General features: G+C 52.6%; 3 protein-coding genes across 3 annotated transcripts; 2 read left to right on the top strand and 1 right to left on the bottom strand.

Moving 5' to 3' along the window:
• The first annotated feature begins 1,644 nt into the window (after window positions 1–1,644).
• Window positions 1,645–12,355, top strand: CEP85 (centrosomal protein 85). The gene is made up of 13 exons (XM_050326467.1): window positions 1,645–1,716; window positions 2,296–2,448; window positions 4,516–5,234; window positions 5,887–6,020; window positions 6,344–6,461; window positions 6,799–6,984; window positions 7,352–7,504; window positions 7,594–7,748; window positions 8,240–8,360; window positions 8,796–8,846; window positions 8,933–9,040; window positions 9,635–9,863; window positions 10,130–12,355. Exons 1-13 carry the CDS (start codon window positions 1,662–1,664, stop codon window positions 10,291–10,293), a joined length of 2,346 nt encoding a protein of 781 aa, XP_050182424.1. The 5' UTR covers window positions 1,645–1,661; the 3' UTR covers window positions 10,294–12,355.
• A 235-nt stretch (window positions 12,356–12,590) lies between these two features.
• SH3BGRL3 (SH3 domain binding glutamate rich protein like 3) lies at window positions 12,591–14,585 on the top strand. Its single transcript, XM_050326497.1, is given in 4 exon segments — window positions 12,591–12,656; window positions 12,659–12,808; window positions 13,151–13,318; window positions 13,678–14,585. Coding segments are annotated over 4 exon segments (450 nt in total). The 3' UTR covers window positions 13,744–14,585.
• Window positions 14,586–16,007: 1,422 nt separating this feature from the next.
• Window positions 16,008–24,759, bottom strand: UBXN11 (UBX domain protein 11). Its single transcript, XM_050326099.1, has 12 exons — window positions 24,753–24,759; window positions 24,409–24,530; window positions 23,868–23,922; window positions 22,791–22,867; window positions 22,183–22,297; window positions 20,675–20,892; window positions 20,294–20,371; window positions 19,317–19,437; window positions 18,079–18,182; window positions 17,802–17,875; window positions 16,976–17,122; window positions 16,008–16,284 (listed from the first exon to the last, which is right to left on the bottom strand). The coding sequence occupies exons 1-12, from the start codon at window positions 24,757–24,759 to the stop codon at window positions 16,095–16,097; spliced, it is 1,308 nt and encodes a 435-aa protein (XP_050182056.1). The 3' UTR covers window positions 16,008–16,094.
• Between the last annotated feature and the right edge of the window lie 1,671 nt (window positions 24,760–26,430).

The raw sequence follows: 26,430 nt of genomic DNA, 5'->3' as shown, positions 1-26,430 counted from the left end.
CTCGCCCTACGGGTGCCGCCCGCGGACACCCTTCCCCCGCCCGCAGCCGCCGCTCCCTCCGCGCCTCTGAGGCAGCGGGGTGGTGGGCGGGGACAGCGTTCAGGGCGAGCCAATGAGCGGCGGGCAGGGGAAGGGGCCGGCGCGCTGGATTGGCTGGGGCGCGCGTGGAGGCCCCGCCCCCGCCCCAATACCACGCCCCCCCCTCGCGGGCGGGCGGGGCTAACGGTCGCGGCGCGCGGCGGAGCCAGGTGAGGGAGCGGGAACGGGAACGGGATACTGGGAATGGGATACCGGGAATGGGATACTGGGAACGGGATACCGGGAATAACCACCGGGATACCGGCACCGGGACACCGCTGCCCGGATCCTCAGGGACTGATTTATCCCCCCCTTGCCCCTCAGGGTCTCGCCGCGAAGGCTCAGCCTGCACCAGGTCACCCACGTTGCCCTCTCCCCTCCCTCCACCCCAGTCGCTGTTCGGGGCTCCCGTGCTCTTCCCCACGCCGGGTTCACATCAATCCCTTCCCTTTCCGCGTGGTTTCTCGCCCTCTCCACGACCCCACCGCTCCCTTCCCACCCCCTGTACCCGCTGCTGGAAGGGAGGGGTTTTGGGATTTGGGGGGGGGTTCCTCTCCCCATGTGGTTTTGGGAGGGCGGTGCTGGTTGAGGTGGGAACGCTCTGGTGGTTTGGATTTGTTTTGTTCCGAGAGCCCACGCTTGAATTTCCCTGTTGGAACTGTCTGACTGTAGTGCCTGGAGGCTGAGATTTAAACTGGGGAATTTCAGAAATACACCTAATTTACTAATTTCTACCCAAATATACTTAAATTATGATAAGCGCTTTATTTACCGAGAAGTGTTTTATTTCTTCTCTGAGTGGAATGCTGCTTCAGGTTTGTCCTGTTCCTAATGTCCCTCCTATGTTGTAAAATCTGTATGTGTATGTTTTCTAGGAATTAATGCCTTCTTTGAGCTCCTTGAATCAGTTTAGCAAGAATCTGTAAGAGCTGCCAATTGATGGTTTAGTCTGGGTGGAGAGAGGCCTTGAATTTCCACAGTGTAGCCTGAGAGCTGTAAATTGCACTTGTGTTATCAGAGACAGGAAATTCACTGTCTGAAGTACTCAGAGAAACAGATAAATTAACCCAAAGCTCTGGATAGATAAAAATTGCCATGCATGGAACAGCAAGGCTGATTTTTGAAGGACTTTACTCCTCGTGTAGTTGCTCAGTGACCTCTGCAGAGGGCAGAAATGATCTGGTGGGGAGTCAAGACTTTTAAAGATGAATTTGTAGTCTCTGTAGACACAGAGTCAGTGTGTAGGTACCGTGGTGACTGGTGCTCTATAAATACCTGCCATGAGGATAACACATGTGCCAGCTGAAAGGTGCTGCTGAGCTGCTGTGTGGAGAATGGTGCAAACAAGAATTATCCTCATTTTTCAGGCATTAAAAACCCCCAAACCTCTTGTAAGTTAAGTATTGCCTCTGTTGCTGCAGGGAAAAACCAGCTATTTTTGGGAGGAGATGCTAATTAAATACAAAATACAGTGTTACTCTGATGTGTTCGTACCCTTTGCTTGGTTACTGGGAACAGGGTTTGGGTTATATTGACCTAAAATACGATTTTCATTTACTTCTCCAGTTCACTGGGTGGATAAGATGGCTGTTCCTGGGAGAGATGCAGACCTGAGGCTCCAGCAGAACAATCCACTGGGTAAGGACAGTCCTTTCTTTAAAGCCCTGCTGTCGGATCCTGTTTCAGCTTCTCTGAGCAGACACGTGGCCCTGAGAAGATTCTTCACCAGGAGCTTTTTTTGTTCAGAAAAGTCTTATTCCTGCAAAAGTACACAAGGGCAGGGAATCACTTGATACTTAATTTCTCTCTGAAGCAATAACTGATGAATCTGGGAGAGTTCTTAATGGTTAATGCGAAAAAATACATCTTTAATTTAGCCAGTTCTGCTGTGCTGCTGCTGCTCTTTTTAGTCTGAGTGTACCAGAGCATCAGCTGCGTGTGATATCATCAGACTCATCAATGGGAATATAATTTACTACTTTTGCATTCTGACTTCCATAACAAGATTGATTTTTCAGTCTCCTGTTGATATCATTTGACTTCCCTGTGCTTGCTGCCATTTCCTTTTGCAAAAGAGATATTTATTTAACAATAACACAGGGAGGGAAGCGAGAATCGGTTCGGGTTTTGGGAGTGCTGGTAATTAGATATGTCTTGATGGTATTAAAAGGTTTTTCAGTCTGAAGCATAAACATCCCTTTTTTTTCCTCTCTCCAGATCCCAGCAGTGGTCAGAAGAGCAAGTTCTTGGGGACTGACTGGAAAACACCCACGCTGTCGGTGAAGTCCCAGAGCCGCGTCAGTCGCTGTCCGAGCGTGGCCGACAGTGGGGATGGGGGCATCGGCACCTCCTGCTCGGACAGCACAGAAGGTGATGGTCCCCATGGGTCCCCAGAGTGTAAAACTTGGAGAGCAGACCCTGTAGTGATGTTTGGAGGCTGTTTTAAATCCAGTGCCTTGGATGAGCTGCCTGGAATATAACCAAGTGATGCAGGCACTGGCTGTTTCTCTGAGCTAGTTTGGTTTATCTACCTGCAGTGGTTTTAGCTGACTAAGAGCCACCTTGGGGATTTGCTGGTTCATACTGACCAACAAGTGATTTATCAGCAAGTCTCTTGCGTGATTTTATTATTTTTTTTTTAAGGAATAATTTACAGTAATTTATTCTTTGTGCAGAATTGTTTGTCTCTTCAGTGTTAGCCATGTGCTTCTTGCTGAAGAACTCAGAGCCATGCCCTCAGCTGAGGCACATTCTGTGAAATTGCTCGTCCCAGCAATCCTTTCCACCTGTATTTTTCATCTTCATTGATTCTCCTTTCAGCAGTCAGGAGGTTTGTGGTGTGCTTTAAAGCACTTCACACATCTGTTTCAGGAAGCTGCATTGAGCCTTGGGAATGAGCTGCAGGTCTTAATCATTTGTGGGCAAATTGAAGGCTTTGGGAAGTCTGGCTGTTGGAAATATTGCTGAAAATATTACATGAGCACGTGTTTGTGTCCATCAAGCCTCTCTCAGGGTAATAAAACACCCTGAGCTGCAGGTGAGGGCAGGGGAAGGAAATTCCCCTTGTGAGCACTGGTGTTGTCACAGCCTTGTTCGTAAGAGCCGAGGCTGACCTGCAGCCCTGGCCACTGGCTGAGGCACTCTGAGCTCAGTACATTAGTCAGAAATGTTGTTCTGATGACCCTTAGCACACTCAAGGAACCCATTGCAGCACCTGCACGTGGCATCTCGGTCAGGGAACTCGAGTTCCAGACGGTGACACCGGGGGGATAAATTTAGGGGCTGTAAAAGGAAATGGTACTGTCTCTTCTTTTGCTGAGGTGAACGTGCTTGTGACTGTGCAGCAGCACAGTGTTCTCTGGAGTTCCCAGGCACAGCCAAGTAGTGGCAGAGAGATTTTCTGCCCCTCATTGCTCTCTTTAGATGAGAGGATCTAGTGCCTTTGTTGGGGTAGTTTTCCTGCAGTGTCATGATGGTCTCGCAGACTCTGATTTTGGTCGGATTCGAACTGTAATGTTCATTCCTTACGTAGCAATGCTTGGAGGGGACAAACAGGTGGAAGGGTGACTTGCAGTCCTGATGTTGCATTAAAGGAACATCACGTGGGGGGTGGGCCTTTGGCCAAAGCCACGAGGAGAACAAGTTTGTGTACCTGGGAGAAGCCTGGAATTCCCGCGATACAGAACGTATCGGGACAAGGATTCCCGCGATACAGAACGTATCGGGACAAGGAGTGGGAAGGGGCACTTGACTGTTTGCCTTTCTAAGCCCTTGCTGTTGCTGCATGGAAATCTGAGAGTTGCTAAGAATAACCCCTGTCTGTGCAGCCAGGTTTGGTGCCCCTCTGGCAGGACGGGCTCGCGGGGTGCGTGCGCCGAGCTCTGCCTCATTTCCTGTGGCAATAAGGTGAGAGCCATTACTCCAGGCTCTTTTGCCGCAGCGTCCTGGAGGAGCTGGAAGGTCAGACCCTCGGGTTCAGCTATGTTTGAGGCTCACCATGGGCTCAGGGAAGGCTCCTGTTAGCTCTGGTTCTGGTTCGGAGTCGCAGTGGGACGGGCAGAGCAGAATTACGGTCTCAGTGTTCAGCTGAGTAAGTTTCAGCCTCTTTATTCGATCTGAAGGACTTGATTTCTAAACCTGTAGGGAGATAACCTGGTTGACTTAAGATTATGCTAGAGAAGCTTAAAAACGAGGATTAAAATTGTGAACTGGATTAAATCTGGATTCTCCCTGTGGTTTTTGTGGTAGGAAAATGCCATCAGGTTCCTGAAATGTGTAATGAGGGGGAACATAGGTGTGCTTGAGTCTTTGCTGCTGCTGCTGCTTAGGAGTATATGTTGAGGGGGAAAGGAACTGGTTTTAAGATTATTTTGCAAAGTTCACTGGAGGAGTGTCTTTTCAGGATTGTAATCAGAATATCACTTTTTTTCCCCCTAGATTTTTGCAATTCCAGTAACGGTTCCTCATTCCACCCCATCAAAACCCAGGTGACCATTCCAACAGCCCACATTATGCCTTCCACGCTGGGTGCCTCACCCTCCAAGCTGTGCTCTGCAGGAGACCAGGGCTGTTCCCAGGGCACTTCAAAGGCTGCTGTGCCAGGATCTGCCTCTGAACACTCAGGGCTCACGAGGAACGGGGATTTTAATGCTGGGAAGTCGTCTCAGGTGCCACCCAGGGATCTCCTGCGGCTCTACGGGGGTTCAGGGCAAAATGGCTTTGAGCAGCCCTGGCCCCACGCTGCCGATCCCATGAGAACAGAAGACCCTTGGAAGTTTGAAACCCCTGCCATGGAGCGCACCCTGAACCAGTCTCTCTTTCTGGACAGTTTGTGTGCTGACCCCCAGCACAGGTTCCAGAAGCTCAATCCAAACCCCGAGGCGGGGAAGGACCGTTTTAAGGTGCTGCCAGAGAGCAAACACGGGGCAGGGCCCGACGGAGTCTGCGAGCCCCGGGACGGGACGTGGCCGAGCGGGAGCAGAGCGATGCCAGCGGGACTCCAGGCCAACAATTTCTTCCCCAAACCTGTCGTGACTCCTCCATCCCGAGCGTGGGTGCCAGAAGGATGCACCCTCCATCCACACAAGGGGGTCTGCGAGCTCAGTGCCTGGAAACAGCAGCTGGACCAAGTGAGGCTGCAGGTGGAGCAGATGCAGGTAGGGAGCTGCCTGCGTGGCTGCAGCAGTTTGAAACCCTTCAGTCAGGGATCGTTGTGTCAGACTCGAGAAGCAAGGGGGAAAATGTCTCCTTGCTTCTCCCTGTGTGACACTGGAAGACTCCTAATGATCTGTTTTTACAGCATGTGGTGTCACAGGTATCGTTTGACACACTCCATATGTAGAGCAGCTCTGGATTATGTTACAGTGCTGCAGCAGGGTCCAGATCAAGGGGTGAAATACCCTGTCTGCCAGAAACTGCAGGGAAAAAGAATGCCAGGAGGTTCTAATTAGTTTCTAGAATAATTTTATTCTGTATCTAGGGTTAAGAAAGACTTTTTTTGTTTGTATTAAAAGATGCATAAAACTAACTGCAGCTTACTAGGTGGAAACAGTTTGTTTACCACCTCCCACCAGCTGTACCTTAATGGAGACAAATTGTTTCCAGTGAGCTAGCACAGCGATCTAAAATTATTTGTTAATCTCCAGTTGTGCTTGGGCAAAGTTACTTGTTCTTGGACATCAACAGAGACTGAAATAGCCGTGTCCTGGCATGCAGATGAGCACACAGTGTGCAAAATAGCTCCAGCAATGTTGCAATTACCTCTGTGGGGCACAAACCTCTCCCTCCTCTTTTTGTTTCCTCCTGCAGTTACAAAATGGAGGCACCTGCCCCCATTCCTCGATGTACTCTCCATCCCTGCCTCCACCTGATCCAGCCCAGTGGATCAATATCCTGAACTCCAATGAAAACCTACTCAAGGAGAAAGAGCTCCTCATTGACAGGTGAGGGTTTGACAGTGACTCCAGTGCATTTCTGTTTGGAAAGTACCAAGGAAAGCTCATTTCTCAGAGTCCCTTTTACCCAGTTGAGCTTTTTTTATTGCAAAGAATGACCCTGGAGAACAGCCTGAGCTCTGTTCCTCTCAGAATTAGGGTGATGTTCCTGAAGCGTTCAAATAAATTAGTTTCCTGTGTTTTATAAGTGGTAGAGATCTCTGTTCAGATCATGATTATCAGGAGTGTCCAAACTACTGCCTTTCTGCTTAAGGAATTTCTGGGAGCTCTCTTCTGTATGTTTGAGAACAGGTTGGTTTTTCTTTTTACAGACAGAGGCAGCACATATCCCAGTTGGAGCAGAAAGTCCGGGAAAGTGAACTGCAGGTTCACAGTGCCCTGCTGGGCTGTCCAGCATCCTATGGAGATGTCTACATGCTCAGACTGCAGGTAATGGGGTACAACAGGTGGCCCTCCCACTTCTCCTTAAGTGTTTGCTGAGCAGGAGTCAAATTATACTTTGTGTGGGGTCCTGATTACTCATCACCCCTGGGATCCTCAGTGTGACCCTTGAGATTTCCAGCCCCGAAGGATGACAGCTCGTTTAGAAGCCTGTGCTAGTGATGCAAACACCTGGCAGCACTGACAGGTGCTATTTTGGACACTGCAGAGATGGGCTGAGTGGTGTTTGGGAGCTGGGGAGGGACGAGGACACGGCTCTGGGACAGCACAGCTGCCGAGTGCCAGTTTGTAACCAACCTAATCCGGGAGCTGTCTCTGCCTGCAGGAGCTGCAGAGGGAGAACACGTTCCTGCGAGCACAGTTCACGGAGAAGACTGAATCCCTCAGCAAGGAGAACATTGAGTTGGAGAGGAAGCTGGCTGCTGCAGAGGTGGATGTGAAGCTGGCCCGGGAGTCGCTGAAGGAAGCTGTGCAGAAACACGCAGAGGAGTTAAAGAAACAGGAAGAAAGGGTATGATCCCGTTGCTCTAGAGAATGGGAAGGTGTGTTTTGTTTGAGAAGCTAAAAGCCAGTGTAGTGCTGAGATGGAACTCTTCTGTGGCAGTCTGTAACTGCAGGTGTTTTCTGATCTGCTTGTAGAGTACTTTGGTTTATAAGCAAAAGCCCTTTCTCCTGCAGGTAGAAGCATTTCAGTACCTCCTCTTTTAACCAGAAGAGCGTGTCTTTAGCTAAATGAGCAGAAATGCTGCTGAGTGAAGGTGATCTTGTATTTTGGTGTTGAGTTCTGTGCAAAGAACCCTAAATGAGTGGCCTTACAGAAGAATGAAGAAGAGATGAGAAATTATATAAACTAAACCTGTCTATAACTACCCTTGCAGGTAAAGGGAAGAGACAAGCACATCAGTAACCTTAAAAAGAAATGCCAGAAGGAATCTGAACAGAGCAGAGAGAGACAGCAGAGAATTGAGACCCTGGAACGATACCTGGCTGATCTGCCCACCCTTGAGGAGCACCAGAAACAGAGTCAGAAGGTAAAACCTTCTCTGAGTTGTGACGATGGCTCTTCACTTACTTTCTCAGGTGACTTTTCTACATCTGCAGTTACTCCCCTTTGTTGCAGCTGAAGGATTCTGAACTGAAGAGCACTGCTCTGCAGGAAACAGTGCTGGCACTGGAAACAGAGCTTGGAGACATCCAGGCTGCTCTCAGGGAGCAGGAGATGCAGCTGGAAAACCAAAAACACAAGGAGATGGAGCTTCTCTCCACTGTGCGCAGGTAAGAATGAGGAGGATTAGAATAAGCTTCATCTTGGCACTGCAGCCATTGCTGCACAAGGACAGTGGTGCTTCACTGTCCCACCTGTCAGAACCGGGTCACTGTGGATTTGTGGCGCTTTCTGAGTGCTGGCCAAAGCACCCTGTTCAAATCCTGCCTTCCAGCAGCAGAGGGTGGGAGCAGAACCACGTGGCTGAAAAAGGAGGCCCCTGTTTTGCCAGCTGGGTTTGTTTGTGTCCTCAGCTGGGTCTGTTATTGCTCTCAGCTATAACTCCTTGCAAAATGGACCTATTTGTGTGTCTGCAAATGGGCCAGTGTCACAGGCAGGGCTGTGTCCCGGGGCAAGGACTCCTTCCAGCACAGCCCTGGCAGTTTGTGAGCTGGGATGCAAATAGTTCAACACTGACGTCTGATATGAAAATAATTTCCCTCCTTGAAGTGAGGGAAACACCTTCAAGGTGTCTTTTCCCATGGTGTTTTGCTAACTTCAGCTTGCAGGATAAGCTGCAGCAGAGTGTAAAGAATGCAGAGAGAGGACCCACTGCCCAGGATGGGGAGAGAAAGAAAATGGAGCATGACTCTCTGAAGAAAGAATGCGACTGCCTCAAGAAGGTAAAGGGGCTGTCCCAGGCAGGAATCACACATTTTTCCTTCCACTGAGTCACACCAGGCACTCAAATGAAATCAGGGACTTCTGCAGGCACAACTGCACTGAAGCAGCAGTTCCTGGAATTCAGACTGTGGGGTTCTAAAAGCTGCTGTTGGTGTGAAAACCACACAGTCCTACAGTAACGCTGGGGAGAAGTTGCAGAATGCAGAAGAGGGGAGAGGAAAACCACAAGAATACAACGTCTCTGGTCTGTTCGTAGCTGATACATCTAATGGTGCCTTCTGTCAGGGAATCTAAGTCCACTCCTAACAGCAGCAGTGATTAAAGCAGTAAATGGGCAGGGAAGAGAGAGAGGGTGCTATCCTGCTGAAGGAGAAATCCAGGTGGTGCTGCTGGCTCTGTGTGGCCAGTTCTGATGCCTCTGCTTTTGATTCCAGATCGTGGACAAAAAGCAGAAGAAGATGGAGCAGTTATCCTTGCAAGTAAAGGTGAGAGGTGACTGGGGAGGGACCTACAGCTGGAGAATCTGCTGTGAAATGAGTTAGACTTACTGTGTTCCCGTGATCTCTTCCAGAACCTGGAAGAACAGGTGGCTCAGGAAGAGGGGACAAGCCAAGCTCTGAAAGAAGAGGCGATGAGAAGGGAAAATGCACTGCAGCAGCTCCGGGCTGCTGTGAAAGAGGTCAGGGAGTGCTTGGTTTGCCTGAACATGGCACTGAATCGAGTGGATTGTCTTTCAGCAAGGCCCTGAGTTTGGAGTCAGCAGCACAACATCTGCTTCCTGCTAGCCAGTTGTCCTGTCAGGGCTCTCAAAGGAGCTCTCCTCTGCTCAAATGCAGGAGGAAAAAGGGAGTTTCTTCCTCAGGAACTTGAGCTGGGGCTCAGGATGTGGTGGAGGAGGCTGTTTGCCACCTGGGGGCAGCAGGGCTGCGAGCTGGGCTGAGCCCTGCTCTCAAGCAAAGAAAGCCGAGCACAGCGGCAGCCCTGGAAGGAAGGGATGCCCAGTGTTGGGGTGCACAACCTCCTGAAAGCTTCTTTTGCTCCATTGTGGCTTGGCAGGGATGGTGCAGTGTCCCAGGGTCCTTCCTGTCCAAGCCAGGAGAGCCAAATCCTCACCCTTGTGTGGGACTGACACTCATCTGGTGACAGTGTGGAGGGCTGGATGTAAACCACTCCCACCCTCAGTGCTCCCATCACAGAGCAGCTGCACTAAGATGCTTTAAGTGTGTTAGTTCTGTCCCAAGTGCCCACTAACCTGCTGTGTCCCTGTGTCCAGCTCTCTGTGCAGAACCAGGAGCTGATCGAGAAGAACCTGACGCTCCAGGAGCGGCTCCGCCAGGCCGAGCTGACGGCCCAGCCCCTGCCCGCTGACACAGCCCGCCTCACCCAGGAGCTGCACGGGGAGCTGGCCATCTGCCTGCAGGATTTACAGTCTGTCTACAGCATTGTCACTCAGAGGGCTCAGGGCAAGGACCCCAACCTCTCTCTGCTCCTGGGTATTCACTGTAAGTACAGAGAGAAGGCAGAGCAAACCCTTCTGTTCCTGTGTTGTGGCAGAGTTAAATACCTCACATATAGTGTGGAATTGTCTTTCTGTGCTTTATGAACCCTAACCCTGTGGTTAGCTCCCTCTAAGGTGCATGCTGTAATAACTGAATGTTAAGTAGGACCTCCTTTGCAAATGTGTGTTGGTTTTTCTGGCTGACTTGCAAATGTGTGCGATCCTTGGTCGGAATTGCATGTGAGGAAACTCCCTTCTCTGACTCCACAGCTGTGCAACACCCTGTGAAGGAGAAGGAAGACTTGCTGAGCCCTGATGGACTTGCAAAGAAAGTGGTGGAGGTAAAACAGCTTCACAAAGAGGTGGAGGAGTTAAGGACTGCGATATCTGACAGATATGCTCAGGATATGGGAGACAACTGCATCACCCAGTAAAGAGCACTCCCCAAAGTAAGACAGGAAATGAAGACTTGAAACCCTCGGGAGTCTTGAGCTCCTGCAACCCTAAACCTATTCAGCACTTTACCATCCCTCTGCTCGGGTACAAGAGATGTGACTTATCTGATCTGTGAGGGATCAGGGGGTTTGTTGCCAGAAGTGTTCAGCTGCTGACTGGAATCGTTCAGGGCTTCGGTGTCGGGCTTTGCAGTAGCTTTGATCTTGTGGAATGTGTTTTATGCTGTGTTTGCTGGAGCTGGTGTGGTCTCTGACGCTGGGAGATTGGATTCTGACTTGCCTTCCAGGCATGTCAAATGCTGAACATGCAAATGTGACGGTTAAAATCATCACTAAAAGGAAATGTATGCCCTGGTGTTTTCTGATAACTTCCCTGTGCAGGTCCTGTGTGACTTGTGAGACCAGTGGATTCTTGGAGTGTTCAGAGGGTACCTGGATTTTGTAGGCAGGCAGGTGTGCTGGTATTTACACTGAGGTGCTACTGGCTTGGATTTATGGAGCAGGACCTGCTTTCCTCAGGTAAACGCAACCAGAGTCTTTCAGTAGCCAGCATGAGTTGGAAATTAAGGCAACACTAAAAGACTCTGGAAATGCTCCCCCTGGGCACTGTTACCCCAGAAGCCTTAAGCCTTTTGTCCCCCCCAGATAGCACTGGGAGTTGGGTGTGACTCACACTGTAGGGGAAATGGATTGATGCTGAAGTGCCTTAATGTGCTGGAGAAACCCTCTGTCCCCACTCTGCGTCGTGCCTAATGCATCTGCTGGCAGATGAGGAGCTGCTGTTCCTTCTCACAGCCTTTTAGAGCTATCCCAAACAATCCTGGGGAACCCTGAATGTCTGTGGCCCCTGCCAGAGCTTCCCAGAGCCTCTGTGCCCCTGGGGACACACCTCTGGCTTGGCTCTCTGCTGCTTGACTGGGAGAAAGCCATGCTGGTCCTAATGGGGAGATGACACAGAGAGCTCTTCCTGCAAGGCAGTGGCCACTCAAGTTTTGTTGGAGCCCTGGGATTTCTAAATAAATCAGTGAGGGATAAGTTTCTCTGCACCATGATCCCCCTAAACCTTAGTGGCAACTTTACAGTACTGAGCCCTGGCTTGTGACAACGCTGTGGTGCTGAGGGTGGAACTTCTGTTGGTTTTCAGCTTGAGTTACGAGCAAGATACTAAGCTGTAACAGGGAAAACTCCTCCTGAAACTTGTGCTGTTCGGTTGTTCTCGGTTCACGCTGGGGCTGCGAGCCCTGGGTTTGGCAGAAATGCTTTCTTGTTATTCCTTTGTGTTAAATTTTAAGACCAAATCTGTTTTGTTTTATAGTGTTTGGCCACCGTGGGTGATGGTGGCAAGGAAATTGGTTGGTTTGTCCTGAGCTGCTCTCCCTGTGTCCAGTGTGTTACGTGCCTGGCTGTGCCTGTCCCCAGGCTGCTGGTGCCGTGTACTGAGGGAAACACATTTCCAAGGCTATTCCTTGATGCTGTTTGTCCCGACTGCCGGGAGCTCTGCTGTCTCCTGCAGGGTTCTCAGGGTGCTGTTGAGCACCATCCCCTTTCCCCCCTTTGCTTTGGGGTGCAAGATCCAGTTCCCAGGTGCTGTGTGGGGACATGTTTGCCCTCTGCCCCTGTGGAGCTGGTTGTGAGATGAGATTGTGGCCGAAACCACCTCTGCTGATGCTTTTGGAGCATCACCCTTGGCCCTGTGCCTGCAGTTGGGCTGCCCTGGTCGTGTGTTCCCCTCCATGGCGACGTGTCCCCTCATCACCCTCCTGCACTCCTGAGCCTGTTTGGCTAAGAGGGTGATCCCAAGTGCCCTTTGCTGCTGGTGCACAGGAAATCTTGGACCCTTCACTCCTGAACACCCCAGGCCAGGGGTGGGGAGCAGGATGGTGTTCCCTCCCTGTCCCCCCTTCCTGCCCCCCCATCCCCTTGTCCTGTGCGTGTGCTCCTACCCCGCTTCCCGTTGGGCTCGGTGTGTTCGTACCAGCCCGTGTCTTGTTGCTTGTTTGTACCGAGTATTTTGATTATAAAATAAAGCTGCTCAGACCCACCCGTGCGAGGCTGTGCAGCCTGGGGAGGGAAGGGGGGTACCCGGTGCCTGGTAGGGGCGGTGGCGGTGACTCCTGGGGCTGGTGCCTCATACCCGGCGGGGGCAGTGGCTCCCCAGGGTATCGGTGCGCGGTAGGGGCGGTGGGTCACCGTTCCCGGTGCCGGCAGGGGCGATGATTCCCCGTTCCCGGTGCTCGGCAGGGGCGGTGGCTCCGGGCCGGCCCCGCAGAGCCCGCATGCCCGCACCCGCCGGCCCCATTGGCGCCCGCAGTCACATGCCGGGCGGTGGCGGGGCCGCCCGCTCCGCCCTCCCTCCTTCCCTCCCTCGGTCCCTCCCGCCCCGCCGAGCCCCAGCCGAGCCTCTCCCTCCGCCGGGCTGAGCGCAGGGAGCGGCCGCGATCGCACCATGAGCACCCTCAAGGTCTACAGCACGTCGGTGACCGGCTCCCGGGAGGTGAGCGGCGCCGGGGCCCCGCGCTCCGGCGGGCAGGGGTGGGGTGCAGCGGGGACCCCTCTTCCCGGGGGTGGGCGTCTCTCTTCCGTGGAGCTGCTAAGGCTCCCCCCCGCTACACACCGCCCTGTCTCAGGTGTCCCCTCCCCTGCTCTCGCTGCACCGGCTCCTTCATCCCCCACAGCCATCCCTCCCTGCTGGGTGTCCCCCCCGTGGCCAGGTGGGGTCTGCACCGTGAGCGCTGTGCTGAGCGCGGCTGGCGCGCTGAGAGTGTGCAACCTCCCCCCTCCTCCTCCGGGCCCTTTTCCGTCTCCCCTTAACCTGCCTTTCCCACCCGGGCTCCAGATCAAATCCCAACAGAGCGAAGTAACCAGAATCCTCGATGGGAAAAACATCAAGTACGAGCTGGTGGATATCTCGCAGGACAATGCTCTCCGGGAGGAGATGAGGGCAAAGGCAGGCAACCCCAAAGCCATCCCACCCCAGATCGTCAACGGAGACCAGTACTGTGGGGTGAGGCTCCCGTTCCGTGCTGGGGATCAGCACCCTGAGGTTGGGTGGTGGGTGACATTCCCATCCCGTTGGTTTTGCTACAAAGGGTGCCAAGACACCCTGCGAGTTGTTTCTCGTGAGGCGCACGGACAAGGTGCTGCCAGGATTCGTGGCCATTTGGGGCACCATGGCTTGGGGAAAAAGGGGATGATGTGGGCAGGTGTCTTTGGGTGACCATGGGCTGTGCTGTGTGGGGCTGACCCTGCTTTGCTCTGTCATCCTTGGCACAACCAACTGGTCCCTGTGCTGTGAACCAGTTTGTGCCACGTTCTCGGGGGACCCTCTTGCCTTGTGAGTGACCGTGTGGCTTTTCCCGGCAGGATTACGAGCTCTTTGTGGAAGCGGTGGAGCAAAACACCCTGCAGGAGTTCCTGAAGCTGGCCTGAGCCCCGGCTCCTCTCCTTTCCTGGACTCTACCTGCACTCCTGAGCACCCTCATCTCCGACCACCTTCACTCCCAGGTTGTCAGCGCTGTCCTGGCACCGCGACCTGTACTCCCGGCACAGGGAAACAAACCCATGACCAAAACTCATTGCAGCTGCCTCCGATTCCCTCCCGCCTGGCCCCGAGATCATCTCAGAGGGATCCAAAGAAAGTCTGACGCTCGCTGCGCATGGCCTGTGAGCGGAGCCGGGCCTGGCTCACCGCAGCTTCCAGTGCCTCTGTAAACAGCAAAGCCTCGGGGGCGTGTGAAGTGCAGGGCAGCCTTCAGCCCCCTCCTCTGCCTCGGGAGGGAAGGGCTCAGGGCTCCATGTTACTTCCCACTTCTCCTAATTGCTGTTAAATTGTAAATTCCGCTGCCTCACTTCCTTTTATTCCCTCCCCCCCTTTTCATCTCGACTGTAGGCATTATGGCAACTAAGTAAATTTTTTTTTTTGTTTGTCTTAATTTAATGCAAAAATACTGCACAGAGTTGGGGTCTGACCGTGGAGGAGCTGGGGGCGAAGGCTGGGATCTGTGGCATCTGTGCTGCCTGGGGAGATGGATGGGGCTGGAAGTGAGATCTGTGCTGTTCTGGCCACCCTCCACCATGACCAGGGCTCCCTCGTGAGCATTAATAGCTCAGGGCTGCCCCAGACCAGCTGATGCTCCAGCTGTCTGTTCTTTCCTCTTTGGAGTTGGCTTTTTTGCAATCCCGGACCAAGTGCATTTTGTTTTCCTGCCAAAAAGCAAGTTTATAACCAGTGTTGTCTTCCGAGATGCTATTAAATGTTACTGTACCTTTCACGTCGGCGCTCCCTGCGTTTCTTTCAAATCTGGTTTTATTTTGACTACAGGTTAAACATCACCCCACGTAATGATTCTGAGTCATTTCCAGCTCTGAGGAGCCCAGTCGGTTGTACTCGCTGCTGCAGCCTGACACAAAGATCTTAACACCTTAGATTGCTGCTGCTAATCAGAGGCTCACAGGACTTGTCTGAGTGTCCCACGGCGTGGTAGTGACAGGTTCCTCACTCGAACATTCCTCTCCTCTGCGTGGTGAGAGCAACAGCCCGAGGCAGGGACAGCTTCAGCCAGACACGTGAGCAAAAAATAACCCCTTGGCACAAAGATTACCTGTCTGGATGTAGACCAGGAAAGGCTGCTCCTGGATCTACTGCAGGTGGAAAAAGGAGGAAGCTGAGAGCTGTGTGGGTTGAGTCACAGGTCACGGGAAGCCGGTGGAAGCAGCTGGTTTGCTTCCTGCATTTGAGTTGTGCAGGGTCCAGCTCCAGCTGGAGGGGTCTGGGAAGAGCTCTGGGCACCCTGAGCTTCCACAGTAACTGTGCCTTTGGAATCTAAAGGAAGTGGAAGCTGCAACAGGAATAAAGGGTTTCATTGGGAGCCTTTAATGAGGGCTGGGTCTGCTCAGAGGAAACCTGCCAGAAGGCGCTGCCTCGAGTGAGTGGGAGTGTTGTCAGCTGGGAGTCAAGTGGGAGCTTGTCACAGCTGGAATGGGAAGAATGTGCTGGGGAAGGGGAAAAGGGCCTGCAAAGTGCAGCCCCAGCCCACGGAGGAGGAGGAAGAAGATGCTTTATTCAGGGCTCCGTGGAGAAGCCGCGGAGGGATTATGCTCTTCTCCAATGACACGGTGTCCTGTTGCAGCATCCAGCTCCAGCAGGAGGAGGGAGGGAGGGCGGGTGAGTGCAGGCAGGCTGGAGCCTGGGCCCTGCTGGAGCTGGGGGCTGTCCAAGGGAAGGAGTTGTGCACGTACAGGAAGCCCAGCAGCAGGATCTCCCGGCTGAGTCGAGTCTGGCTCGGTCCCAGCACTGCAATGGCTCAAGGCCTTCAGGTTTAGCTTCACCAGGGACTGTAGGACTGGGCCTGTCTCTCGCCTGGTGTCAGTGCAGTTGAAATCTGGGGGGCACCAGCTGTGTGTGGAAAGCAAACTGCCCCTGGCTGTGTGTCTGCCCTGCTGCTATAGAGTCCCTGAGCCCAGTACCAGCGTGAAGCTGGCGGGCTCCCCTGGGCAGGGATCAGCCTCTATAACTCCACACAAGTGAGGAACCAGGCCCTGGACCCCAGGTGTGAGCTGATGGAAGTGTCCCTGGGTTGGGAGCCCACCTGTCTTGGGAAACAGCACCCACTGTGAGGCAGCAGGAGCGGGCCTGGCACCCTCTGCCACAGGGAGAGGTGAAACCACTGCTCCAGGCTTTTTTCCATCCCAGGTAATGGCACAAGGAAACTAAATCTGGAAAGAAAACCTCTTCCCAGCCAGGGCAGGTTATAACAGGTGAGAGAGACAGATCCTTCTCCTTACAGAGCTTGGGATGAGGAGCTGTTACAGTGTTTGCAGCCCTGTCCCTCTTGCTGGGAGGGGTCTCTTCTCCTCAGCAGCAAGGAGGCACTGGGGATCAGCCCACATTCCTGCAGGCTCCTGGAGTTGTCCGTGTACAGCCTCTTGGGAAAGGTGCTGATGATCTCATACGAGTCGGAGTCTCCACCCCTAGGAAAGAACAGCACAATCTTTCCTACTCGCAGGGTCCCCCAAGGTTTTGCTGAGATGCTCTGGCTGATCCAGCTGTGGTTATGCAAGAGCAGAAAAAAGGGCTCCCAGCCCTCTGCAGCCAGCCAGGCACCGAGCAGCTGTTCCAGCTGCACAGCTGCAGGGGGAAGGAGGCTCCTGCATCCCGACAGCACTGAGCTCATCCTGGGCTCAGACCAAGGCCAGGGCTCTGGCCTGCAACACCAGTGGGAAGAGGGGAGGGCAAAAGGGGCCCTCAGCCATCTGAACTGTCCCCAAAGGGCTGAGTGAGTCCTCAGGAAGCATTAGATGGGTTGGGATGTTGAGATAGCTGATAGCTGGGTGTTGATCCAGCAGCCAAGCAAAGGCTGCACCAGCACCTTGGGAATGGTGGCACTGCTCATGGGAGTGCTGCTGAGCAAAGGCAGGGATGGCCTGGGTCTGATGGCAGTTCTGGGAGGGCAGAAGAAGTTTGTCTCTGCATGGCAAAGGTGGGTATGAAACACTCTGAGCTATGTGGGACCCCGGCAGTGCTGCCTGGAGAGTGTCTGGTGAGGGAGCTGAAAGGGCAGAGGGCTGATGTTTGAAGATCCAGGGCCTTCAGCAGCCACCAAGAGCCCTTCTCTGGGGCCCTGCAGAGCCAGGTAAGGATGGGAGGAAGTCCTGGGCACACCTGATGTGGGCGAGGTGCTGGCGCAGGTCCCCGATGGTGTCAGTGAAGAGCATCCTCACAAGGTGCGTGTGCTCCCCGCTCTCCGACCTGACACGGAGGGTGCACACTCCAGGGGGAGGAGCTTCAGCCTCTCCAGTCATCTTCACCCTGGTTAGAAAACCCTGTCAGCCAAGGAGGGAGCTCCACTCAGTGGGCAGAACCTCCAGGATGTGCTGGTGAGGTCTGAACGGGGGAGAGGGAACATTCTAGAGATGAACGAGGCCCCACCTGGCTGCAGGCAAACAGACCGAGCCACTGCCCAAACTGCTGCTTTGCTTTCCCTGCCTGAAGGTGCCTTGAAGAGGGTTGTTGGCCTTTTTTAGCTTTTTCATTTTAAATCAGGGCTGTCTGGTAAGTGCTTTGCCCTACTTCTCTGATTAAAAATAATCTTGTTTTTTTTTCTTTTCATTAGCTATTTGGGTCTTGGCTTGCCAGAAGACTGAGTGGAAAAGTGCTGTTAGTGAGACCTCCCACTTGGGCATCAGTTTCTTGGAGGGATTCTCCCATTTAACGTGACTTCAAACTCTTGGGCCTTGGCTTGCTGTTGGGAAAACTATTGCACAGAAATAAGTGACATTTGTCAGAGATGCAAAATATGGCAGGTTTGCCATGAGAAATTCAGTGGTCTTCCCAAACGACCAAACTTGGCCTTTTATCTAATTATTTCTAAGGTTTAACAGGGGAAAGTCCATTTACTTCCTCAGCTGAACCCCCTGAAGTAAACTTGCAGTGATGAAAGAGGAGGAGGAGGAGATCCTGGCAGGGCAGGGGTTTGGGGGGGCTGTACCTGCACCTCTCCAGGGCAGCCAGCCTGGGTGACTCCAGCAGGGTCTCTTTGCTGCTCTGCACCCCATCAGAGCCCTGAAAGCAAACCAGGTGAGTGTCACCACAGCCCAGAGAGCAGCCGGTGCCAAAGTGCCACGTGTGCTCTGGTGGAGCCTCTCTGGGAGGAGATCACACGGAGCTGAGAGGCCCAAGGAGGGGGTGCTGGTGCTGTGCAGGGTGCTGAGCCCCAGGAATCACTGCTGCCCCTCTCCTGTGGGTGGCTGGGGGTCCTCTCGTACCTCCTGTGCTGCTCCAGTTGAGCCCTGGACACCAACCACTCCTCCTCCACGTTCCAGGGGCTTGGGAAGCTCACTGGGAAACTGCTCCAAGGAGGCTTTGGGACCTGCCAGGGCAGAGGGGAGATGTGTCCGTGTGTGACCTTCTTGACAGGCATTTTGACCCCAGAACAGGCTGATTTGGTGAAAGGAGAGCGCGCAGCAGCCGACAGGGAGAGCTCTCACCACCCCCAGCGAGGCCGAGACTCGCTCTCGGGTTCCTCCCTTGAAGTTTGTCCCACTTTCTGGCCCACTAAATGTCTGATTGTCAACATCAACAGTGAGAACTGCACAGCCTGTTCAGCACAGCTGGGATGCACAGCAGGTAGAAACCTGGATAGCTCTGCTGGGAAGAACTGAAACGATCACCATTTTTTAGTGTCTCGGACAATGTTGCCCCTTGTGAGGGTGTGTTTGTTGGTGCCCACTCCTTTTTGTTTGGAAAATTTTTATTTTTTCTTTTTACTACTTAGCTAAAGGGAATGTTTAGCAGAGCTTCTGTTTGAGAATAGCCTTGAGATGAATGAGCAAGCAGTTTAGCTGTAGGTAACCAGGCAGATGTTGCTGATGGGAGAGGAATGTCTGGGGTTATTTAGTGATGCACACACAAACCCACTAGTTTCTGTCCTCTGACTGACTGAGTCTGGCTTCCCAACCCTGACAGGTATTGCCAATGCAGACTGTGACAGCCTAGAAGTGAAATGAGGTGTATCTGTGGCCTGACCTTATGTCCCATATTCTGTTATGAAAGTCTGAAGAGAAAACTGTCCCGTATTCAGTACAGTTAAAGCTGATGTGGCTTGAAGATAATCTGCATTTATGGAGTGAGGCTGTAGGAGAGCAGAGGTTTTTTTGCCAGCCAACACCTCCCTCAGCCTTTGATGGTGGTAAAGGTGAAAGTAGGAGGAGCTTAGCCTTTCAGAAGGGTGCAGGGCAAATATGTTTTGGAAACCTGCTGAATTTCTGGTAATTTATTACTTGTCATGTCTCATTCTTTAGGAGATGAATGATGAGAGGACACTCTGTGTGTTGCCTGGCTCCCAGCTCCTGAAGCAACACCAGGCCCTGACCCACAAGTGTTGCCTTCCTTGCTGAGACAGCCCCCAACACCCCTCCTTCCTGCTGCACTGCCATGGTAAGGTTTAGAAGTTCTCCCCCTTTGAAAATTAGCTGTATTTTTTGAGGCATGCTTAAGATTTTACCTGGGATCTCGGTGGTTTCCTGCACTTGGTTTGATCGTGGATGACCAACCATTTGGCCATGGCCAGGAAAACTCCTTGGAAGGTCCCTCTCCTCAAACACCACATCCCTTCTGTCAGTGACCTGTTGAATTAAGTCCAACTGCCATAAGCAAATCTGACTGTTGCACAAGCTTCTCTTGCTGCATCAGAGCACGATAAACCACAGCAATGACACCCAACAGTCGTAAACCCCAAACAAAACCAATGATGCACAGGTTAAAAGGAACCTCAGCCCCAAGAGCTTTGCTCAGTCCCCCTTCCACGTGACTTTCTAACTTCCCAGCTCACTCCAGCTGGACTGACCTTGTCTTGCCCCTGCAGCTGTGCCCTGGTTTCTTCATGGCAGGTCCAGCCTCTGGTTGTTCCTGCTTACGTTTCAGATGCACTCGAAGCCCTAGATTCGAGTCCTCTGAGGCTTTCTGCCTGCAAATGTGGCCTTGGCTCTTTGCCACTTCTGAGAAATCAAAAAGTGGGGCCCAAAAGAACCTCAGGTGGCCAAAACCATTTATAAGGTGTGCAAAACAAACTCTCACGACATCCTCTTTGTGAGACACTCGTTCGATCTGGTTTTAAAAGCTTTTCCAGGGGAACCATTTGAGAACCATTTGGGGTTTTTTTTGCCTTTGAGTGACACAGCTCTTCAGATGCTGCACGTGCTACGTCTCTTACAGAGCCTGCTGTGCTCTTAGAAGCCTTGTTCCCAGCCAAGATTCACTGAGGCAGAGAAACCCTTCAGTGCTGATGCAGAAACACTCATTTCCTCTAACGGCTGTAGCAGGTGTGCTCCCCGCTACCCTTTCCCCCAGACACACCTGCACAGCATCACAAACCTCAAACTCAGTCCAGCAGGTTGATGGCAGAAACCTGGAGAGTTTTCTTGGCAAGGAAGAGAGCAATTTCTCCCCCAAAAAAGCTGGTGGAAAGGGTTTGGCACCTACCTGCAAAGGGATGCCGTCGGGGTAGCGCTGCTGCAGCTCTGAAGGGAAATACCCATCCATGATGTCCTGCAGGCATTGCTGAAACAACATGAGAGCTCGTGGTCACACCACAGACTTTCTGTTTAGCTCAGGACTGATCTTTCTGCTGGGCTGCTCCTGTTTGTGGTGTTATGGCTGTGCAGAGAAGTCGGAGACACAGAAACTCCTCTCTAAAAATTACTGCACAAAGACATGCAAGGCTTTCAGGGCACTGTGGGAATGTGAGGTGAGGAGCTGGGGTCCTTTTTAGGACTGAGATGAGCTCAAAAGCCTGATTGCCTTTTCTTGGGCTTAGTGAAGGACGGCAGGGTGGCTCTAATTCCCTTCCAGACCTTTCCATACCTGCGTGGATGGGTCCCTGTAGGGCCGGAAGGCTCCACTGCACATGACGATCCCATTTTGGTACAGGGTGAGAGGGACGGGCTCTGGCTGCTTCAGCCGAGCCCCCCGGAGCGTGTGCTTGATTTGAGAGCTGCCTTCTCCAGCCAGCAGGTTCAAATATTTCACGTTCTCCAAGATTAAATCAAAATCAATCAGGTGCTTGGAAACAACTGCTTCGCCTGCGAAGGGAATCGCAGAGTTTGGGGTTATAGGGGAAGGGGGTGGTGGCAGCAGAGCAGCTTCTTATCTGCGTGAATTTGAGGTGTGTTTTGAGCCCTGACATTTCCCCACGTTTGCAGAAGTGTGGTGCAACACCCGTGCTGTGGTGCAGCGCTGTCAGGTCGGCATGGGCGTGGGCTAAAACCACAAGGGCAGGGCAGAGGGTGCAAACTCACAGGGCTCCAGGCTCAGCCCCTCGCCTTGTTTATCACTTCAGAGGCGTTGTGTTGTCCCTGCACAGTGCACGGGGAGGAATTTCACTAGTTGGATTAGCTAGATTGGATCAATGGATCAGGGCAGAGGTGCTGAAGAAGTGTCAGTGTAAACACAGGCAGCAGGTTGGGCAGGGACACTGTGAGGACGTTTGTCTGGGTGCTGGAGGGTGGTAGGGTGAAGCAGGCTGTGAAAAGGTGGTGATGGGGCAGAGGAATGAAATCAGAAGGGGAAACGAAAGAAAAGATGTAGATTGAGCTAAAGCCCTTCGTGCTGTTGTTCTGCTTTTTTATGACTTGCTGACGGAGAATGGGGAAATGCCCTTAAAAAAGGGTCAATGAGCTGGTATCAAAACTATTTCTACTGATTTCCGTCTGTCTGTCCCCTCCTGCATCTAAGGCTGGGGAAGGTCTAGTTAGCTAATATTTGCATGGTGGTTAGGAGGCAACATTGGCTGAACAGCCCAAGTATTCTTCCTTTTTTTTCCTCTGTTACCACTTCCTAAGAAGCCGTTGCCAAACATGCTTGGACCCCACACAGCACAGTCAGGTCTCAATTAAACCACTCACGTGGTAGTTGGGAGGAAAGGCAAACAATACTCCCTGGTGGAGCCAGACAATGTGGGTAAGTTACTACAACTCCTGTGTACACAAAGCACCTGATTCCGTTTTCCACCCACTTTGCGTCAATATTTTTAAAGCAATCAAGCTTCAAACAGTGCAGGGCCTGTGAATTCTGCAAGAATCAGCTGCTGTGACATCCTCCCAAAGGGCTGAGCCATCAGGTTCTCCGCTGAAGAGCTTACAAAATATAGGGGTATAAAATTAAACCTCCTGCCTGGCTTAGCTCCTGCAAGGTCACTCCGTGTCCCTGCCCCTAGGATAGATTGATGTGAAGGTCTCGGCACAGGATCACGGATTCTGAAGGCCCAGATCCTGGTTGTTTTTTGGTTTTTTTGTGCTTATCTACTCCCCCTTCTCTAAGCAGGCAGTGGGAGCTGGGGATAGCTGCTTCAGCCAGGGGTGCTGGTGCTTTACCTGGCTTCCAGAGGCTCCTTGGTGGCAGCTCCTCTTCATCCCCGAGGGATTCTGTGTCTTCCAGCTGATCCTGTGTCCCTCCCACCCAAATCAGGCCGTAGTCATTCAGAAACCGCTGGGAGGGGAAAGTTTACAAGTCAGTGCTGTGGAGCAGAGCTTCAGAAAACTACAAATGGAAGCCTGAGTGTGCTCAGTTGTGACTGTGAGAAGCAGAAAGGGAGGTGGAAGAGGTTTGTCTCAAGGGCTCCTTGGCCCAGACAGACAGACAGACAGACAGACTCCCTGGCAGGGCAGTAGTAGCAGCTCCACCAGTAGTGGGCAAAAGGGAGGAGGAAAGCATTGGTTGTGCCAGTGTAATCTCTCAAGACTGTAGGAGCCACAGAGAATATCTCTACAGTCCTGGAAATCAAAATGAAGGGGCTTGCAGGAGGCACAGATGTCTGTGTAATTTAAAAGCCTCCTTCTGCCCTCTTGCTCGCATCCAACCTGCTCTCTCCTTCCAGACTGAGGTGAAGAACTGTGAGGATCAAAGGCCAAGCAGCCTGGGACTGCAGGGACCTCAAAGTGAAGGTGCAGATGGCTGAGGGCAAGGGAAGCTGGTGTCTCACCTCCATCTCGCTGACCTGGGCCTGCAGCTGAAGGCATCTCACTTCCAGCTCTTCTAGGGTGGATGAGTCAGGAGCACCTGAAAAAGAAGAGCTGATGCTTCTGTGCACAGCCCTAAAGGAAGAGCTGTAGATGAAACCTGTGTCACACAGCCCAGAGCCCCAGCAGCACCCTGCCTGCACTGTGAGTGACCTCAAGTGTGACACATGAGCTTTGTGTGCTGGACTCTGACAATTCAGCCTGCAGTGGTTTGACAAGGATGCTGAGAGAGCAAGAGATAGCTGTGAACGACACTGGCCAAGTTTTATGCTGCAGGAAGCTGCTGTGAGCGGTGCTGTTGGCAATGATGCAATGAAAACTGCTTGGTTTCCTCGGCCCATTAAAAAAACAATGAGCAGGTGTCCACTAAAGCTGGGTCCAGAAATCCTGGCTGAAGCGGCAGCACAACGCATGGTGAGGCACAAACCACACGTGTTTGTGGTTTGACAGGCACAGTCGTGTTTTTTTTCACTCAGGAAATGGAGAATTTACCACAGCTTTGCACTAATAAGGCAGTTCAGCCATTGCAGAAAACCATGTGTGTGTGGGCTCAGCTGGAGAGCTGCTGGATTCCAAGGAACTGAACAGGGGAAAAGACCTTCAGTGACTCACTTAAAGCTGGGTTCAATTTAGAGTTAGGCTGCCTTGCAGGACAAGTGGACCTGTCAGAGACTCCAAGCAGATTTTTGGTTTCTCTCAGCTGTAGCTGTTTTCCTGCCTGTTTGAACTCTGCAGTGTTTACTGATTTTTTCTTGATTTTTTTTGTTTTAACCCTAGCCATCCTGGGGTGTCTGGGTGGTTGGTTTACACTCATGGAAACTTAGTAACCCACAGAAAATAGGCCAGGAAATGACGATTGGCGCTGCACCAGAAAAAGCCGAGGAACAGATGCGAGTTAAAAGTGCAGATCTGCTTTAGGAAATGGCACCAGTGTGGCTGGTACCTCTCACCAAAGAGGCTCCTGGGCTTTGGAGCCAAGGGCAGCTCAGGGAGGAGCTCTGTTGCCTTCCCAGAGGTGCCAAAGGTAGATCAAGTTTTACCTTCCCCTCCCTGAAGAGTCTTTATCTTCTCCTCGAGCTCAGCAATCCTCCTGTCCTGCAGGGACAGAACAAATAATGACCTCACTCAGTTCCTGGGCCTCGGGAACTCGAGGTTTGCACTGTTAGTCCTGGTGCAGGTGCTCCCACCCCACTCAGAGACAGGCAAAATAAGGGCCAGAAGGGCTGAATCACCTCACAAACACCTTAATTAAGCTCAAGTTGAGGGGTGGGATAGATACAGAACTCCAGGAATAGGTGACCTATCTCCCAGTCCTCCACCTGCACGAGAGCTGTGGGCACACACAGGCTCCTGGGCTTCCTGCTGAGGGGCTGATCTAGAGACTAAACCAGCATCTCTGCAGCCCCTTCTTCGAAAATCAAACAAAGCAGGGTGTTTATTCCAAGCTTTTAAAGGGTATGGATTAACTTCTTCTAGCCCAGACGAGGTCCGAGCAGGTGGAACTGCTGTGGCTTCGGCCATCAAAGCAGGACACAGAGCAGGCTCAGCCAGGTGGGCTGATTTTTTTTTTTTTTTTTTTACCTTCAGCTGGATTTCTTGTGCTTGTTTCTCTACTTTTTGTTCCAGCAGAGAGATCTTTTGCATCGTGGAGGGCGTGAGCTCCACCACGGGGGCCACGAGCTCCGTGTCAGTGTGAGCTGCACCTGCAGGCACAGATACCTGTTAGCACCTCTCTGAAATGGGGGGTACACGGGGGGGCCCCACACCAGAATTCCTGCTCTGCCACAGCAGGGAGGATGAGGATATTTTAGGGGGGCAGTGTCACCAACAAGGCGAGAGGGGGGACCACAGGAATTGGGTCTGGCCTGGGGTGTCACTGAGAAACTCTGATGGCCCAGAACCCCCTCATAAATGAGGGACTTTACCCTCCATGTTCCTTTTCAGCGTTGTCCCCTGGGGCAGGAGGGGAGGCTGCCTGGATTCCTGGTCCTAGAAGACAGCCTGGCATCTTCTGGGAAGGGGCACGGAGAGCGTGGAAGGAAAAAAATAACAGGTCAGTGTTTGGATACAACTCCTCCAAAAGCAGGGAAAGAAATATCAGGTTTGTGCCAAAGGGAAAGCAGGTGGCCTGGGTATTCAATCCCATGAGTATTCCCGAATTCCTGTGTGTGGGGGCATTGATATGAGACAGGAACATGGGAAGGTACAATCAGAAACAAGCAAACTTTACTGGGAGTGAAACCTGAGGGTTTGCTCTAAAACCTGGTGGGGAGGATGTGACCCAAAGTGGAACTGCAAAAACAGGTGACGTTCTGTGCTGTGCTCTAGGCTGGTTGAGGATGTGGAAGCCTGTTGTTTCTTATCTGATTTTGGACAGTTGTAGGAGAGAAAGAGCAGACAGAGCTACAGTCACTGCAAAATGTGTAGGGTGGTAAGAACTGCCCTGCATGTGAGGGCAATGAACGTGGACAGATCTGCCCTTTCAGTAAAAATAAGAGGGGATAATATATAAAACTAAAGCACAGGCTCATTAACTTTGGGGAGGGGGGGTTGCTTGATGGGTGAACTTTTAAAATATAATTGCAAAAACTGTCTAAAAAAAAGCTTAAGCTGTACATTTTTCTCATCATCCCAGCCCGTACACCGAGGCAGGGTGGGCTGTTTGAGGGATCGTGGGCGAAAAGGGGCTCGAAATAACGGGGGTTACCGGGTACCTCCTGGGGGAGGTGACTTTGGGGGGGGAGGGAGTGCACCTTGGGGGCCCCGGCGGGGGTGGCAGCACCGGGGACACCCGGGGCGTGCTGGGGCGGAGCTCCGTGTGTTGAGGGACCCTCGGGGGAGGGAGGGGTTCGAAACACGGGGTGGGGGTCCCCGCGCTCCCCCCAAGCACGCACTCACCCGCCCGCCGCCATCTTGTTTACAGGCGGTTGCCACGGCGACGCGGGAGCCCTGCTGCGATTGGCTCAGCGCTGGTCACGTGGTGAGGTATTAAGCCCTATGTGGACTACAAGTCCCAGCATGCCCCGCGCGGCGCCCCCCGACACGGCGGGACCGGGAATGGCTCCGGGAATGGGAGCGGGATGAGACTGGGAGTGGGTCCTGCTTCCCTCCTTAGCCTCCCTTTGCACATCCTCTGCTTCAGCTCATAGGCCTGACCTGAGGCACCTCCCGCTGTGCAGCTCCTCCTGATTCCCTCGCCTGTGGCTTTGGTCTCGCTTTTCTCACCTGGCCATCTTTTGTTTTGCCTCACTGATGCCCTGAGCTCCATCCAGAGCTTGCTGCCCATCCCAGGAGCCTACCCTGTGTGTCTCCCACCCCACCTGCTGCCGTGGAGCCAGCTGGAGTCCAGCCAACTTTACCCTCTTTTATGGGGTGCTCACAGAATCACAGGACTGGTTTTAGAAGGGACCTCAAAGCCCACCTCATTCCATCCCCTTGCCACGGGCAGGGACACCTTCCACTAGACCAGGCTGCTCCAAGCCCCATCCAAGCTGGCCTTGGACACTTCCAGGGATGCTGGCTGTGCACAGAGAGACTTTCAGTTTGAAACTTCCCCAAAGTATGAAAACGAGCTAAATTTGGTGAAGCTTTGCTGCAGAAGAG

The sequence above is a fragment of the Myiozetetes cayanensis genome, unplaced genomic scaffold, assembly GCF_022539395.1.
Source record: "Myiozetetes cayanensis isolate MyiCay16 unplaced genomic scaffold, myiCay2020 scf31, whole genome shotgun sequence".
Taxonomy (NCBI): Eukaryota; Metazoa; Chordata; class Aves; order Passeriformes; family Tyrannidae; genus Myiozetetes; species Myiozetetes cayanensis.
Note: the sequence above shows the minus strand (reverse complement) of the source record. Positions and strands in the feature narration are given on the sequence as shown.

What these genes read in the sequence shown, in the direction of transcription:
- CEP85 (XM_050326467.1), top strand. Translation starts at nt 1,662, where the DNA reads ATGGCTGTTCCTGGGAGAGATGCAGACCTGAGGCTCCAGCAGAACAAT. An exon ending in TGCAGGTGGAGCAGATGCAG is followed by an intron (nt 5,235 to 5,886) that starts GTAGGGAGCTGC and finishes TTCCTCCTGCAG; the next exon opens with TTACAAAATGGAGGCACCTG. An exon ending in TAAAGAAACAGGAAGAAAGG is followed by an intron (nt 6,985 to 7,351) that starts GTATGATCCCGT and finishes CTACCCTTGCAG; the next exon opens with GTAAAGGGAAGAGACAAGCA.
- UBXN11 (XM_050326099.1), bottom strand. An exon ending in AAGGAGCCTCTGGAAGCCAG is followed by an intron (nt 20,893 to 22,182) that starts GTAAAGCACCAG and finishes TTCCCTTCGCAG; the next exon opens with GCGAAGCAGTTGTTTCCAAG. An exon ending in GCTGCCCTGGAGAGGTGCAG is followed by an intron (nt 17,123 to 17,801) that starts GTACAGCCCCCC and finishes TTTTCTAACCAG; the next exon opens with GGTGAAGATGACTGGAGAGG.